Source organism: Crocuta crocuta, unplaced genomic scaffold (genome assembly GCF_008692635.1).
Source record: "Crocuta crocuta isolate KB4526 unplaced genomic scaffold, BGI_CrCroc_1.0 scaffold101, whole genome shotgun sequence".
Classification (NCBI taxonomy): Eukaryota; Metazoa; Chordata; class Mammalia; order Carnivora; family Hyaenidae; genus Crocuta; species Crocuta crocuta.
In genome coordinates, this window is record NW_027527956.1 from 9023467 (window position 1) to 9041409 (window position 17943).

Below are 17943 nucleotides of genomic sequence, written 5' to 3' on the forward strand. Positions count from 1 at the left end.
CTTAACATGAAGGTGTATGATCCATTTTGAGTTGATTTTTGTGTCTGGTGGAAAGAAAGGGTCCAGCTTCATTTTTTGGCATGTGGATATGTAGGTGTCCTAGCATAATTTATTGAAAATTACTCTGTTCTTAGCGTTTTACCAACTCAGTTAAGAATGTAGATGTAGATACAGGTACTCAGTTTTGTTTTCTTTCTTTTTAAGGAAAAATTCAAAAATGTTTCAAATTCCTGTGGAAAATCTTGACAACATCAGGAAGGTACGAAAGAAGGTGAAAGGCATTCTTGTGGATATTGGGCTCGACAGCTGCAAGGAGTTGCTGAAGGTAAGAGCACCGAAGGCAGATGCAGAAAAGACAATGGTGTTAGAGGGTGGCTTCTGGAGGGAGATTTGAACTGGGAGTTTTTGAAGAATGGATAAGAGTCTTCAAGATGGAAATTGCTAGTAATTCAAATGACTGCATGAGCACATCATTAGTTCCTATTTATGTCTTTCTGACATAAAGTGAGCTACTTTAAGCTGCTCAAGTTTTTAAAGTCACTTTTAGGTGGGCCTTTTTATTGTCATTAATTATCAAATATATTTGTTTTTGATCTTGAAGGGAAAGTATTGAATTATTATTTTAGCAAAAGAACACCCTTCCTAACTTAATTTCCCACTATTGTTGGAGTAATTACCAAATGGGGATTCGTACATGATATGATAGGGTTTTTCTGATTTGTGAATTTAATATATGCAGTCTTAACAAAAGTTTAAAAATTAAAATCACAGTCACATACGCTGATAAGTTATGTTCTTGTATAATTTTTCCTTTCTTACAACTTGAGAATATACGGCTGACATATATATTAAAGAAATAAATACTGTTAAATAAGGTTTGGTGTGTATTTGTAAAGCCATTGGTAATTGTATGCATGTTTTATTCATAACTAACAAAACAGGACCGTGTCTACTTTGGATTTTTTTTTTTTAAATGTTTTATTTATTTCTAGGAGAGAGAGAGAGAGACAGCGTGAGCAGGGGAGGGTCAGAGAGAGAGGGAGTCACAGACTGAAACAGGCTCCAGGCTCTGAGCTGGCAGTCAGCACAGAGCCCGACGCGGGGCTCGAACCCACGAACCGCGAGATCATGACCTAAGCGAAAGTCGGACGCTTAACCGACTAAGCCACCCAGGCGCCCCTACTTTGGATTTTTTTAAACTTGTGAACAGTTCGATTCACAGTATTGACCTGGGAGATGTTCAGTTTCTTAATGTTCAAATCTCAGACTTTCAGCCAGATTGGTTTATTTATTAAAAGTTGGTCTAATACTGAAAGACTAGTAAATTACCAGGGTCCTCATTATGGCTGCAATTGATTGTTGCTCTCAAGTAGACAAATACTAATTTCTGAAGGATCCCAGATAATTCTCCATTCAAACATTACTATCTCAGAGTATCTCATTACTTCTCAAATGCTGCCTTCTCCTCTATTCTCTGTTGTGTTACCTGCTCTGCTTTGCTCAAATCTCATGGTACCTGATGTTGTTTATTATCTGTCTCCCCTGCTTGAATGTAAGAAGACAAGAACCTCCTTGTTTCGTTTATCCACTGTGGTAACTGTGACCAGAATTGTGATCTGGCGCTCGCATGCACACACGTATATATATTTTTAACAGATATTTTTTGAATGGATGAATGAAAGTAAAACTCCCAAGTATAGCAGTACTTTTAATAACAGACTGTGATGGAAAATCCATTTGGAAATACAAGGATGGGGGGGATACTGAAGTCGAAGCCTTTGGTAGATACTACTGCTCAGGAACAGTCTTAAAGTGAGAGAATTTTCAAGAGTTCTTTGCATCTCTGTTTATAAGTCATATTTTATGCATGAGGAAGAAAGCAAGGTAATTATTTGGAGACGAGATTAGAAGGCCGATAGTAGACATAGTCCATTGTTAACAGATAAGTCTTTTAAAGTTCCTAGACCCAATTCCAGGGTGCCTGGGTGGTCATTGGTTGAGTGTCCGACTGTTAATTTTAGTTCAGGTCATGATCCCAGGTAGTGGGATTGAGCCCTGCATCAGGCTCTGCACTGAGCATGGAGCCTGTTTAAGGTTCTCTGTCTCTCCCCTCCTCTTCCCTCCCCTCCTCTACCCTCCCCTCCTCTTCCCTCCCTCCTCTTCCCTCCCCTCCTCTTCCCTCCCCTCCTCTTCCCTTCCTTTCTCCCTCTCTCTCCCTCCTCCCCCTCTCTCCTCTGTCCCTCCTCCATTTTTTCTCTTTCTCTAAAATTAAAAACAATAATCAAGTTTGCATACTCAATTACAATGTGGGTGTGTAGGGGGGTTCCCCCACCCTCATATAACACAAGTGTTTTGGTTTCCCACATGTGGAAGCTCTCTGAAGAGGGAAATAAAATTTTTATAGTCATGACTGATTAAGTCATTGGCTAATCCAACCTCCAGGCCCTCTCACCTCCCTAGAAGCTGGGCTGGTCGTCCTGGGAACCAGCTGCACCTTTTGGGGGGGTTCTACAAGTCAACTTCGTTAATAACAAAATCTCCCCTGCACCTTTACAGCTTGGAAGCCTTTTCAGGAGCTGTGAACAAAGACCAACTTTATCTGAGAAATATATATTTGATCATCCGAGTAACCTTATAAATCATTTCTTATAACTTTCTTATAAATCTTTTTATCATGCTAAGTGTGTGTATTTAAGTAATGTTTGCAAAGAATGTACAGATAAGCTAAGAATACAAGTGTATGTGTATAGACACAGGATATTTCAGATGATAACATGTGGGTACCTCCTGCATTGTGGCTGGCATGTGTTTGATGCTCAAAAAACGGCCCTGAAGTGTAGTATCATCTTTTAGTAAATAGACTAAGAATGTTCTTGGAGCAGGAGTCAAGATACACACTTAACACTAAGAGCGAGAAACAGGCAGAAAGATCACTTCTAGCTGGGGAGCCTTTATGGAGATAAGATTTGAAAAGTTTTCTTTGTTTTTAAAGACTGGGTAGGTTGGGGCGCCTGGGTGGCTTAGTCAGTTAAGCGTCCGACTTTCGCTTAGGTCATGATCTCGCGGTTCGTGGGTTCGAGCCCCGCGTCGGGCTCTGTGCTGACTGCCAGCTCAGAGCCTGGAGCCTATTTCAGTCTGTGACTCCCTCTCTCTCTGACCCTCCCCTGCTCATGCTGTCTCTCTCTCTCTCCTAGAAATAAATAAAACATTAAAAAATTAAAAAAAAAATAAAAAAATAAAGACTGGGTAGGATTGTATATAGGTTAGATTTGCGTATCCTACAGTTTTATGTAAATGAAATTATATGTGCTCCTGTGAATGATTCTTCTGTGTGGTTGCAGTACCCATTACATGGATGGGCTAGTTCACTGATCCTTTCTCCTGACGGTCGACACCTAGACTCCTCCTAGTTTTTGGTTATTATGAATAAGGTTCTTATGAATATTCTTGTAAAAGTATTTTTGTGGACATCTGTTTCTGGGCTTACTTGTTTAGTTTTATATACAACGGCCAGACCTTTACCCAGTGTAGTTGTGTGATTCCACACTCATGTTAATAGTGTGTGAGGGTTTCAGTTGTATTTTTAACATTTGGTGGTATTGAATTAAAAAAAATTCATAATAAAGTTTACAGTAGTGATAAGAATGTTCATTACGTTACCATGCAATGTGATGGTTAGCCCCATATATATATATTTTTTAATGTTTTATTCTAGGAGAGAGAGAGAGAGAGAGAGACAGCGTGAACAGGGGAGGGTCAGAGAGAGAGGGAGATAACAGACTCTGAAATAGGCTCCAGGCTCTGAGCTGGCAGTCAGCACAGAGCCCGACGCGGGGCCCGAACCCACGAACCGCGAGATCATGACCTAAGCGAAAGTCGGACGCTTAACTGACTAAGCCACCCAGGCACCCCTGGTTAGCCCCATATTTTAAGTTTACTTATTTATTTTGAGAGAGAGAGAGAGAGAGAGAGGGAGGGAATCCCAAGCAGGTTCTGCACTGTCTGCAGGGAGCCCGACGTGGGGCTTGAACTCACGAACTGCAGGATCGTGACCTGAGCCACCCAGGCGCGTCACTTGGTTCTTTTTATATGTTGGATTGATTTGCAAAATTTTTCTTAAGGATTTTTACATCCGTGTTCATGAGTGATATGGTTTGTAGTTTTAATTTTTTCTGTATCTTTGTCTAGTTTTGGTGTCAAGGTAATGCACTTGGGGAATGAGTTGGGAATTGTTTCTTCCTCCTTAAGAACTTTGTGTAGAATTGATAATATTTCTTCCATAAATGTTTAGTAGAATTCCCAAGAAAGCCATCTGGAGTTGGAGTCTTCTTTATGGTAAGGATTTTAACTATGAATTCAATTTCTTGACTAGGTATCAGGTTATCATCTCTATTTGAGTGAGCTTTGGTAGTCCTTTTTTAAGGAATTTATCCATTTCAACTTATGTTGTCATAGTATTGACATAAAGTTGTTCATATAATTTCTTCTATGTAGGAGCTGTAGTGGTCTTGTTTTTTAGGTCTTTATTTTCTTAGTACTTAACACCATAAATTTCCCTTAAGAACATTGCTTTAGAAGTATCCTTCACATTTGCTTTACTGTGTTTCCACTTTGATTCAGTTTTAAAATACTGTCTAATTTTGTTCATGATTTCTTCTTTGATCCATGAATTAAAAGGGTGTTGTTTAATTTCTAGAATTTGGGAATTTTCTAGATTATCTTTTGTTACATGTTTCTGTAAAATTTTGCTTTGGTTAGAGAACATACTTCATAATTATTTTAGTTCCTTTAAATGTATTGAGACCTAGGGCTCTGCACAAGCTCTGTATTGGTAAGTGTTTCGTGTGTGTGCTGTTCCGGGGTTGAGAGGCCCGTCGGCGTGTGGTCAGGCGGTCCGTTGTGTTCGGGCCGCTGTGTCCTTCCTGAGTTTTGGGGATTTGTGATACCGCTCCTTTAGAGAAGAGGGGTTGTTGACGTCCCCAACCATATATTTGGATTTGGTTATTTCTCATTTCAATTCAGTTAGTTTTTGTCTCATGTACGTTCTCTTTCTAAAGTACATACATGTTTAGGATTGCTTTGTTCTGCTGATGAATTGGCCCTGCTATAAAGTGACTTTCTGTCCATGTTAATATTCTTTTCTCCCCCTGAAATCTACTTTGTTTGATGGTAATATGATTCCTCCAGCTTTCTTTTGATTAGTTATAGCATGACACATGTCTTTTCATCTTTTTACCTTTAACCTGTGTCTTTGTAAAGTGAAATATTTGGGGTGCCTGGGTGGCCTAGTCGGTTAAGCATACAACTCTTGATTTGGGCTCAGGTCATGATCTCACGATTTGTGAGTTTGAGCCCCAAGTTGGCTTTTTGCTGATAGTGCAGAGTCTGCTTGAGATTCTCTGTCTCTGTCCGTCTCTGCCCCTCCCCCACTTGTTCTCTCTCAAAAATAAACATTTAAAAAAATGTTCAAAGTGAAATTTGTGTAAATAGCATATAATTGGATCTTGTTCTTATTTACCCACTCTGATAGTCTGTGCCTCTTAATTAAAGTATTTAGACCAAGGGTAGGCAAACTATGATTTGTGGGCCAAGTGTGGCTTGCAACTATGTAAATAAACTTTCTTGGAACATAGCCACGCTTGTAGCCATAAGGCTGCATGAGGCTGCCTTTGTGCATGACGGTGGCACTGAGTAATTGTGTGAGATCCTGCCTGGCTGGCAAAGCCCTAAATATTTATTATCTGGCCTTTACTTTAAAATAAAGTTTCCAGGTCTTATTCTTTAATGTGGTTAATGATCTGGTTGGGTTTAATTCTCCCGTGTGTCTCTTTCTTTTTACTTGTCTTTTCTGTGCCTTTCATTTTTATTCTTCCTCTGCTTTGTTTTGAATTCAGTGTTTTTTACTATTCTATTTTTTCTCCCATTATTGGCTTATTAGCTATAAGTTTTTGCTTACCTTTTTTAAAGTTTATTTATTTGAGAGAGAGAGAGAGAGAGAGCTCTCGAGCATGAGCACAAGCAGGGGAGGGCAGAGAGAGAGAGGGAGAGAGAGAATCCCAAGCAGACTCCACACTGTTAGCACGGAGCCTTATGTGGGGCCTGACCAACTGAGCCACCCAGGTGCCTCTGTTTACCTTTCTAATATAATCCTGCTCCACATAAAAGAACCTTACAGTGGGTGTCTGGCTGGCTCAGTTGGTAGACTGTGCAACTCTTGATTTCAGGGTTACGAGTTCTGGTCCCACATGGGGTGTAGAGATTACTTAATAACTAAACATTAAAAGAAAAAAACCCAATACTATGCTTTCATTTCCTGTTCTAGCCTTTGTGTTATTGTCATTTTACTTGTATGTATGTATGTATGTTATAAACCTCAGAACACATTATTTCCAATTTAAATCTTTGTAATAATTTGCACTTTTCTCCAGTTCTGAATTGACTTGGTAAGCAGTGTATTGGCATATGTATACTTGAAGACAGTTATTATATTATCATCTGGCTTAACAAATCTCTTTTATATTAAAATAATATTTACTTATTATAAAAACAGCAATATAAACTAGGAAAGTTAGAAAATAGAGGTAATCATTTCTTTAGAAAATAAAATTAAAAATGCCACATTTCTGCCATTCAGGGATTACCACTAATGACATCATATTGTTTAGCCTTCTCTTTCTTTGTACGTACAAGTGTAAACACATACACATGTGAATAGTCTTTACTACTGTGAGCTCTTCTTGATTGTGCTTTTTTATTACTTTTTCAGTTACCTGCATCTTTCTGTGTTATTAAATGTTTGCCTTTCTTATCTAATACCCAGTCCATATTCCGATTTCTCCAGTTTTTCTCCAGATACGTTTTGCACTTGGTTTGTTTGACACGGGGTTGATGTGAACCCCATTGCATCTGGTTGCCAAGCTCTCACTGTCTCCTCACCCCGTTCTGTTGTGCTGGCCACACCCTAGTCCATGCTGTCCTCTCCATGGCTGACTCTGGTGTCCTTGGTCAGGCGCACATTTGGAGCTCCCACTTGATACTCTCCCAAGAACCTCCCAAGTGCTTACCACTGACAGAAGACCGTGTTTGCTCATGGAGCTTCTCTTTTTAAAAAAACTATTGGTTGAGGGTGGGGGCGCAGGCACCTGGGTGGCTCAGTCGGTGAAGCGTCCGACTTCGGCTCAGGTCATGATCTCAGGGTTCGTGGGTTCAAGCCCCACTCACAGAGTCTTCTTCGGATCCTCGGTCCCTTCTCTCTTTGCCCCAGCCCCCCCTTGCGCTCTCTGTCTCAAAATAAACTTTAAAAAAATATTCGTGGGAAATCTCATGTTTAATTCTTAATAAAATATAGTTTTTAACTAGAATTTAAAACTTTAATTTTTAGGGGCATCTGGGTGGCTCAGTCAGTTAAGCATCCGACTTGGGTTCAGGTCATGATCTTGCAGTTCATGAGTTCGAGCCCCGTGTCAGGCTCTGTGCTGACAGCTCGGCGCCTGGAGCTGCTTCAGATTCTTTGTCTCCTGCCTCTCTGCCCCTTCTCCGTTTGCTTTCTGTCTCTCTCAAAATTAATAAATATCAAAAAAATTTTTCAAAAGACCTTTAAAACTTTAATATTTAATTGGGTTATTTCAGCCTTTTCCTCTGTTCTTGTGCTTTATGGCTGCAGTTTGCTCCTGGGCTCCATTTTCATTTCACTTTCCCACGTGGATTTCTTAGGTGCTAAGTAATCCCTTCAGGTTATTTATCTTCTGCAATTGCTTAATGATCTCTCTTTTTCTCCCTTTTTAAAAGGACCTTAAAGGCTTTGATCCAGGAGAGAAGTACTTTGTTAACACATCATGGGGAGATATTTCTCTCTGGGAACCTTCTGGAAAGAAAGTGGTATGTATTTTTTATTTGATTTTTATATTTCCTCAGAAGTTGGGGTAAGTGTCAGTTTAGTTTTGAGGAACATCACATGTGTTGGGATTGCTCATTAGTGAGGGGGAGAGGTATAATGTAAGCATTCAGGGAAAGAGAAAGAAAAGGTGAAATGCCTTAGAACGTAGAATCATTGATGCCTTGAGAAGTTTCTGTATCTAAAGTTGATAAAGTAATGTAGTGAAACTATTATTTGTCCTTGATCATAAGATGACACTCATGTAAGAAGGGCCTTGGAATTCTAACTATTTTGAGTAAAAATAAGTGTCATGACATTATGCATGATGAAGGTACACCTGGTTTCAGAAATTTAAATTTTAAAGCTTAAAATTTTAAAATATGTATCTTTTAGTTGAGGAACACGATTTATAATAATTTGAGACCTCAAACCCAAGCAGACTCAAGCTACATTCTCCTTATTAAAGTATTTGCTTCTGGAAAACCTTTCCTACTACCCAGCCATCCGTAACATTAGCACCTTCATCAGTATCAAGGTCAGCACGACCCAGATTTGACTTAACTGTCCCAGTCTCCATTTCCCTTTCCACGTTTGTCCAAGTCATATTGGCCTTGGACTTTTGGGTTTTTTTTTCTTTTTAATAATTTTTTTAATGTTTCTTTTTGAGAGAGAGACCAAGCACAAACAGGGAAGGGGCAGTGAAAGCGGGAGACACAGAATCCAAAGCAGGCTCCAGGGTCTGGCTGTCAGCACAGAGCCCACTGCAGGGCTTGAACCCACAAACTGCGAGATCATGACCTGAGCCAAAGTCGGACGCTTAACCAACTGAGCTACCCAGTCGCCCTGAGACTTTTGACTTTAAATAAATTTTTCCTATTACTGATTGATCATTGTTCTGTCACAGTTTTCTTTATCGACATTACTGTTGTCAGCTGTTCACCTGAGTTCGACTCTTCTGCCTCTGTCTTGTGTCACACCTGTTGGTCTCCTGTCTTCCTTGAGCAGACACTCCCCCCTCTACATCAGACACAAGATGCCTGGAAACTGCTTCGATTTGGTTATTCTCCTCCTTGGAATAGCACATGGCTGTTCCGATACGCCTTGCTTTGAACCCCTTGACTTCATAAATCTTTTCTTACATCTCACTGATTTTTGTCTTCTGAATTCTCAGAAGATCCTGTAACGTAACCTGCAGTGTAATATATAATTACATGCTTTTCATCAAGAAACACTTTTTAAAAACCTGCTACAAAGTAGGTAAAACTTTTGGAGTGCCTAATACACAGAGATACAAATTAGAGTTTTCCTCAAGGAGTTTGTTTCTGTTGGGGTGAACAGGGTCTAGGCACAAAGTGTTAAATAGTAGAATTGGATTTGTTGGCTAGACAACATATTGAGAAAAACCGCTGCTGCCTGGTGTGGTAGAGACCGTGCTGTCTGCTGGCTCAGCACTTACTCCTGGTTGTCCCTAAGGTGGCAGAAATGTGCAGTCACGTGGACTGTGTGCCTTGGTCTTGAGCGGCTCAGAAAAAAGATTTGTTAGACATTTGGGTTTTGGGGACAGAGATGTGCTAAGGTTCTTCAGGTGACGGAGCTCAGTTAGTCTGGGACCTGAGGAAGCAGCCTGTCAGGGAGACGGTGCACTGTCCAGGGCTGGAGTCTCTGCCAGACCCAGGATGCCTCGCTGCAGCCCTCTGCGTCTGTCCTTGGTCGTTGCTCTTCCTCTGTTGCCAGTCGGGCCCAGGTCTCCACTCACTGTGTTCCTGAGGGATCGCTCACCCTAGAGCTTTTGCTGGGGGCTTTTATGGGAACGTAGGCTTTCATTTCCCTTGGAGACGTGCCTAGGCTTGAGATTGCTGGATTGTGTGTGGTCATTAAGTACATATTTATCTTTATAACAAACTGCCACACTGTTTTCCAAAGTGGCTATACCATTTTGCTTTTCCCCTGTGATGCAGCGGTGGTGGGGAGGCAGATCTAGTTACTCTGCATGCAAGCTAGACTCGATTCTGTCTCATATATGGTGCTTATGGGTCTCTCTACTTATTTTCCATTTTACTGGGGTGTGGTGGTACTGTTTGTGGTTTTAGTTTGCATTTACCTGGTGACTAAAGATGTTGAGCATCTTTTCATGTGTATATTTGGCACCTGGATGCCTTCTTTGGTAATGTTAAAGTCTTTTGCCCATTTTCTAAAAATTGGGTTATTTTTCTTATTGGGACTTGAACATGTCTACAACATGTATTCTGGATACAAGTCCTTTATTAGGTATGAGGTTTGCAAGTATGGTCTCCTAGCCCATGGCTTGTCTTTCTATTTTTTGAAGTGTCTTTCTTTTTTTTTTTTTTTAATGTTTATTCACTTTTGGTAGGGGGATGGGCAGAGAGAGAGGGAGACACAGAACTGAAGCAGGCTTCAGGCTTTGAGCTGTCAGCACAGAGCCCGACGTGGGGCGTGAACTCACGAACCATGAGGTCATGACCTGAGCCAAAGTGGGACGCTTAACCGACTGAGCCCCCAGGCGCCCGAACAGTGTCTTTCGTAGAGTAAAAGCTTTCTTACTTTAATGAAGTCCAGTTTTTTTTATGGATTATGTTTTCATATTTAAGAAATCTTTCCCTACTCATTCCAACGATGAGTCTTTTTAAAATTTTAAAATGGAATCATTTTATGAAATCTTTTCCCTACTCATTCAACACTAACAGTAAGTAATATGCAATTGTTAGTAATTTCTGTTGGCTCTTTTATTGAGTGTAATTTTCATTAACTAGTTGGTTTTTTTTTTACTATACTACTTCATCAAGTATAAAACACACCATTTAAAAAAATGTATTATTAGATTAGGTCTCCTGGATGCCCCATGAGACCAAGCGACTCTTGATCTCTGGGTTTTAAGTTTGAGCCTCACATTGGGTGTGGAGATTACTTAAAAATAAAAAATTCTAGGGGCACCTGGGTGGCTGTCAGTGGAGTGTCCAACTCTTGATTTTGGCTCAGGTCATGATCCCCGGGTGGTGGGATTGAGCCTTGTGTCAGGCTTCAAACAGCGTGGATCCTGCTTGAGATACTCTCTCTTTCTCTTTCTCTCTCTCTCTCTCTCTGTGTGTGTCTCTCTCTCTCTGCCCAGCCCCTGCTTGCACGTATGCGTGTTCTCTCTCAAAAATAAAAAAATAAAATATAAAAATAAAAAAAATCTAAAAAAATTGTATCAGTCAAGTATAGTTGACATAGAATGTTATATTAGTTTCAGATGTACAACAGTGATTCAACATGTCTATACATTTCTCAGTGCTCACCACGAAAAGTGTAGTCACTGTTAACATGTGTTATTACAAAATTATTGACTATGTTCTAAGACACACGATTTTTTAATGAACCGCTAAAAAAAAACCTAAAGCGATACTTAAACTGTGCTGTACTGTTGAACTGTTAGTTGTAAGGTGTATCCAGATTTCTGAGATAGTGAAATATGGGTTGTTTTTTAGTTTTTGGTCTGGGGTTGGCCGTCACCTTAGGTTTATTCTGCAGGCTCTCTGAAATGGCAGAACCTGGGATTTTGCTAACTGCTGAGAAGGCAGTTCCATGTTGTTGAACATGTTTGGGTGATTTCTCTGACTTGTGAGAAGATGGAAACCTGTATGAATAGGAGAGAGAGGGTGACAGAAGCTACAGAGTGTGTGTGCAGGGGCCATGAGAACTCAGGCTTAGGAAGGGTGGGGTGACCTACCGCGGTGGCAAGAAGCAGTGTTGCAGAGAGATGTCACCCACAGCCGACGCTGGACCTCGCGTGAAGGTCCAGGCCTTACCTTCCTCCTTGGGGACACTAGGGCCAGGTGTTCCGTGGTTCAGCACCTCCAGGGTCTGCAGACTCACGAGACCAAAGACTTCATGGGTGTCAAACCTCCACAAGCCAGCAAATTTTTGGATGCATCGCTCAGGTGGCCAGCTCTCTTACACATGCCTGTTCTTACGCCTCAGGCCTATTGGGTTCACCTGTGTTTGCCCCAAAGAGAAGTTCTGCGTGGTTGGTCTGAGTTCTGGCCTGGAACTCGTTGAGGATTATCGTAGCACTGAAGGAATAGCCTCTTTCCTTACAACTTGTCACACAGTGTGTTGGACACTTGCGTGTTGTAAGCACCGTTCGTTTGGCTCCTACCTTCTCTAGGAGAGAGGGAAAGAACAGATAGTAATGATGGTGTAACAATTTTCATGTTAGATTGTTTGCAGGTAAATTCTAGAGGTTTTAGAATTTGAAGTACAAACAACGTTGGAGCTATGGGAAATGGAGGGGAAAGGGAGAAACCAACTTCTCTCGCAGAGAACTGAGTGAGTTTCTTCTGCTGGAGTAAGGAGGTTGAGTTTTAGTTGATGGCCTGGAAGGGGTCAGTGAGCGACGTGCTGTGTGCGCCAGGGCCTGCGGGCACCGTCTGCAGCTGGGAATCGCTGCTACTTTTTTAGATGGTTGAGGAAAAGGAAATGAATACTGTTGTGTGACATGAAAAGTCTATGAAATTTGAACTAGTGTCTGTAGTTTTATAGGCACAAAGCCACGCTCATTGACTTACATATTCTCTGCGGCACTTTGTGTGACAGTGGCAGCGCCAAGTAGTTGGCATAGAGGCAGTATTTACTCTCTGGCCCTTTAAGAAACAGCTTGTTCTGGTTTAGAAAAAACACATTCCCTGAGAGGTGACAGTGTTACATTTTCCAGCACATTAAAAGAAAAAGACTCATATACTTGTGAACTGTAGAAGGTGTAGCATCTGGTATTTTTATTAAAATATGCTTGACTTTTTTTTTTTTTAACAGAGATATCGAACAAAGCCGTACTGTTGTAGCCTCTGTAAATACTCTACAAAAGTGCTTACTTCATTCAAAAATCATTTACATCGCTACCATGAAGATGAAATTGATCAAGAGCTGGTGATCCCTTGCCCAAACTGTGTATTTTCCTCTCAACCCAAAGTTGTGGGAAGGCACTTCAGAATGTTTCATGCACCTGTCCGGAAAGTCCAGAACTACACAGTGAATATTTTAGGTGAAACTAAGTCTTCTAGGAGCGACGTGATAAGTTTTACATGTTTAAAATGTAACTTTTCAAACACATTGTACTACAGTATGAAGAAGCATGTGCTGGTAGCCCATTTTCACTACTTAATTAACTCCTACTTTGGCCTGCGAACTGAGGAAACAGGTGAGCAGCCAAAAGCCGACGACATCCTTTCTACTGAGAAGATGCCACCGTCTGACAAGTACTACTGTAAAAAGTGCAGCGCCAACGCCAGCAGCCAGGATGCTTTAATGTATCATATTTTGACGTCGGATATACACAGGGATTTGGAAAATAAGCTTAGATCCGTGATCTCAGAACATATTAAGAAGCCCGGACTTCTGAAGCAGATGCACATCGCTCCGAAGCCAGCGGCACCCTTGGCCGTGCCCCCGAACAGCGGTGCTCCGGGCATCGCGGCCACCCCCCCCTGCTTTCGTCTTGCCTTGCCGCAGAGCAGCCAGAGCCAGACCATCGTGCAGCCAGTGCAGGGCGCAGCCCAGCCAGTGACCGTGGCCTCGGGCACTTCTGGAAGCCTCACCCATTCTCCGCCTGCCGTTGCCCAGTCCCACGTGACCCTGGTCCCCAGTCCTCTGCCTGTGGGCCAGAGCAACCTCCCTCTGCCACCCTCGGCTCCCCAGCCTGTCTTTCTTTCCCATGGAGTCCCGCTCAGTCAGTCAGCAAATCCTGTGTTGCCCTTGAGTCAGCCAGTCGGACCCGTAAATAAGTCTATTGCAGCTGGTGTCCTCCCCATAAACCAGACCATCCGTCCAGGGGCTGTACCCCTCAGCCAGCCGGTCGGGCCCATAAACAGACCCGCTGGGCCTGGAGTCCTTCCTCCAGGAGTCAGTCCGTCTGTCACTCCCGGGGTTCTCCAGGCCGTCTCGCCGGGGGTGATTTCTGTGAGTCGGACAGTCCCGCCAGGAGTCCTGCCTGCAGGCCAGATGACCCCTGCTGGGGTCATCCCTTCGGGACAGACAGCAACTTCTGGGGTGCTTCCTGCGGGCCAGATGGTCCAGTCAGGGGTGCTCCCCATTGGCCAGACGGCCCCGTCCGGGGTTCTCCCCGCTGGGCTGACGGCCCCGTCGCGGGTTCTGCCTGCGGGCCAGACGGTCCCGCTGCGGGTTCTGCCTGCGGGCCAGGTGGTGCCCCCGGGGCTCCTTTCTCCCAACCAGCCGGTCTCGTCGAGCGTTCTCCCTGTGAACCAGGCCATGAGTTCCGGCGTTCTGCAGCTCAGTCAGCCCGTCGTGTCGGGAGTGCTCCCCGTGGGCCAGCCCGTGAGGCCCGGCGTCCTGCAGCTTAGCCAGTCCGTGAGCACCAGCGCCCTGCCTGCAAGTCAGCCACTTAGACCTGGCGCTGCTCAGAACACCACCTTCCTCACGTCAGGCTCTATTCTCAGACAGCTGATCCCTACAGGGAAGCAGGTGAATGGGATCCCCACGTACACGCTTGCGCCCGTGTCTGTCACTTTGCCTGTGCCTCCAGGCGGCGTCGCCACTGTCCCCCCACCCCAGGTGCCCATCCAGCTCCTGCAGTCGGGCACGGCCGCGCAGATGGCCAGCTCCATGGCCAGCATGCCCTCTCCTCCAGTGGTGGTAAACGCCACGCAGAGTGTGTTTGTTCAGGCCTCTCCATCTGTGGCAGAGGCCGGCCAGGCGCTCAAACAGGCGAAGCAGTGGAAAACCTGTCCAGTTTGCAACGAGCTCTTCCCTTCCAACGTCTACCAGGTTCACATGGAGGTGGCTCATAAGCATAGTGAATCCAAATCTGCTGAAAAACTGGAGCCTGAAAAGCTGGCAGCATGTGCACCGTTTTTAAAGTGGATGAGAGAGAAAACGGTTCGCTGTCTCTCTTGTAAGTGCTTAGTGTCGGAGGAGGAGCTTATCCATCACTTGCTGATGCACGGCCTGGGGTGCCTGTTCTGTCCGTGCACTTTCCACGACATTAAAGGCCTTTCGGAGCACAGTAGGACTATGCACCGAGGGAAGAAGAAATTGCCTGTGGATTATAGTAACAAAGGTTTTCAGTTGGATATCGATGCTAATGGCAACCTGCTCTTTCCCCACCTTGACTTCATTACCATATTGCCAAAGGAGGAGCTGGGGGAGCGGGAAGTCTACTTGGCGATACTGGCGGGGATACACTCCAAGTCATTGGTGCCCGTGTACATAAAGGTGAGGCCCCAGACAGAGGGCACCTCTGGGAGCCCCAGCAAACAAGCACTCACTTGCCCCTTTTGCTTTGGCACCTTCGTGACGACTGAGGCATACGAGCTGCATTTGAAAGAGAGGCACCACATCACACCAACAGTCCATACAATTCTGAAGTCTCCGGCCTTCAAGTGCATCCACTGCTGTGGGGTCTACACGGGCAACATGACCCTGGCAGCCATTGCCATCCACCTGCTGCGCTGCAGGAGCGCCCCAAAGGACAGCAGCTCAGACCTCCAGACACAGCCTCGTCTGATCGAGAACAGCGAGCTGCTCTTTGTGAACGGGGAGGTGGTCCACGACTCCAGTTTTCCTGTCAAGAGGAAGCTGCCTGATGGCCACTTGGGGACAGAAGACCAGAGGGACGTGGAGGAGCGGCCCCTCATCATAAATACCGACGGAGCCCCGGCTCCTGAGAAGGTGACAAGTGCAGTGCCTTTTAAGAGACAGAGGAATGAAGTCAGGACCGAGGGGCCACTGGGTAGTGAAGACGCTCTTCAAATTTTAGCATTAAATCCCAAAAAATACGAAGACCGTTCGTATGAAGAAAAAAAGCAATTTCTTAGAGACTATTTCCACAAGAGACCATATCCTAGTAAAAAGGAAATAGAACTTCTTTCCTCGCTCTTGTGGGTATGGAAAATTGATGTGGCTTCATTTTTTGGAAAAAGAAGATATATTTGCATGAAAGCAATAAAAAATCACAAGCCTTCTGTACTTTTAGGCTTTGATATGTCTGAACTTAAAAATGTTAAACACAGGTTGAACTTTGAGTATGAGCCACAAAACTTGTAAAAAAAAAAAGTTAGGAAATCTAAAGTACTAGATAATTAGTTTTTTCAATTGAGATTTTAAAAAATGTTATTTTCTTCACTGTATGTTGAACTAATCAATTTCAGTGGTCTTTATGCTGCTCTTTAGATTTATTTCAGGTGCTCAGAAAGACTTCTATATAAAAGAAGTGAATAGTTCTTTCAGATTTATTGTTTCCTGCAGTTTGATTTTGTAACAATTATTTTTAGTTTTTCCCTGTCATGTAAATTAAATCCTTGGATCTTTCATGCACGTCTTGTTTCCCAGTAGTGTCAGTATTGTAGGATGAAAACTGAAATCTATATGTGTTTTCATTTAAGGAAATTTCAGCTTGTTTCAGAATGCCTGATTAACTGCATTGACCTCCCTCAATTAGCTTCTTGTGTAGCAGCAAATGACAAGCATCAGTGCTGACAGAGGTGAGCACACACCCTGCGTGTACAGTTCCCTAAGGATGCACTGCATTAACTTCCGCTGTTTCTTCTTCGTTGCAAGGTACTTGCTTACTAGGTTATGATTTTGATTTACATTTCTTCAAGTTTGTCCTAGCAGCTGTCTTTTATTACAACTCATAGAAAACCAAATGTTTTCCTTTGTTAAAAATATACTGAAGCTGAAGCCTGCTATTTAGCTCGTTAAGAGTTATTTTCAAATAAAGCAATTTTGTAGGTGCAGAAACCCTTTTCAGTGTAGACTTCTTCCCTTTTTGATATGGTGGTAAGTCATTTCCCCATTCAAAAGTAAGACAATAAATTTTTAGTGCCTTTAGAATAAATGCTGAACACACACACGAATTTGCTTCCTCACCTGACTGTTCATGAATCAGTGAAAGGGAAGGACCATGTTACTCAGGAATAACATTTTTACCCCTGAGTGTGGATACTAACTGGAATGTAGGCATAGGTTTTCAGGGGACAAAGCGAAATGAGTAGAGCAAGAGCTGTCTCCATGTTGGTACATTACGTCTCTGATGGTTTCCTAGAAGTGAACATATTTGTTCTGGGGAAATGGGCTTTCTGTAGCCCAGTTGTCTGGGTTAATGGGATGGGGTATTGCTGAAGAACTCCACTGTATTACTGTCCTTTGGACAGTTGAACCTCCAGGGTTTTTTTCTGCACACAGAATAACTAAAAGCACCAGAATCAGCAATGGAGACCGGCCAGTTTTGACCTTAAGTCGTATTCCTGGCGATACACAGCAGAGGCACCTGTCCAGCGCACTCAGAGGCCATGACAGTCTCTGGGAAAGAAGATAAAGTTACTCTATGGATTTTAAAAAATAGAATACTTGCATGTAATTGCTATAATGTGCATTTTTGAGGCAATTGTGAAACTGGTCTGTGATTGTTGGTATACTCTGTTGTAAATCCAAAAAGAGCTTGTTGAAGTTTATTTTTTTTTTTAACCTATTGTTTCAGAGTGTCTATTTTGAATTAAAATTTGTTATACCACTGCAAACAGAGCTGTTTAATTCTTTCAACAGTTATGTCAACAGTTATGTCACTGTGACTCAGTAATCATCTAAATGTAGAAATAGATACCACATTTATTTGCTAAAAAACACTACTTGTCACTGTGAAAGTAGGTCAGGATAACCCAAAAGAGCTAGTTACCAGTGTCCCCACAGTTGATGTGGTGAGATCTTCTTGACACGTCTGTAATGTTGGCCTCCACTGTCAAAGCGGATATTGGGTGGCAGGCTTGTACTGAGGCCGCGTTGGTGACTTGAGTCAGTGTGGTGGAGGCCAGGTCTGGAGGTGTCGACAGCAGCAGTTTGCTATGTGTCGGGGTGAGGAGAGCGGCTAGCCCACCTTTGTTTAGGGATACTAGTCAGGGTTTCTGTTGGCATTTTGGGCAATAATTCTTTGTTGGGGGTGACTGCCCTGTCCCGTACAGTGTTGGACTGGCAGCCATAACCTCAGCTGCTTCAAGTCATGGCACTGCCATTCCCGCAACCCCTGCCTTCTCTCCTTCATAACAACCAAAAATGTCCTT

General features: G+C 43.1%; 1 protein-coding gene across 1 annotated transcript; it reads left to right on the forward strand.

The window, feature by feature from the left end:
* Positions 1-209: 209 nt before the first annotated feature.
* On the forward strand, positions 210-17406 carry ADNP2 (ADNP homeobox 2). The gene is made up of 3 exons (XM_077752711.1): positions 210-325; positions 7789-7878; positions 12686-17406. The coding sequence occupies exons 1-3, from the start codon at positions 218-220 to the stop codon at positions 15929-15931; spliced, it is 3444 nt and encodes a 1147-aa protein (XP_077608837.1). The 5' UTR covers positions 210-217; the 3' UTR covers positions 15932-17406.
* Positions 17407-17943: the final 537 nt, after the last annotated feature.

Coding starts and splice junctions, on each gene's coding strand:
- ADNP2 (XM_077752711.1), top strand. CDS start 218: ATGTTTCAAATTCCTGTGGAAAATCTTGACAACATCAGGAAGGTACGA. Junction 326..7,788: donor GCTGCAAGGAGTTGCTGAAG/GTAAGAGCACCG, acceptor CCTTTTTAAAAG/GACCTTAAAGGCTTTGATCC. Junction 7,879..12,685: donor AACCTTCTGGAAAGAAAGTG/GTATGTATTTTT, acceptor TTTTTTTAACAG/AGATATCGAACAAAGCCGTA.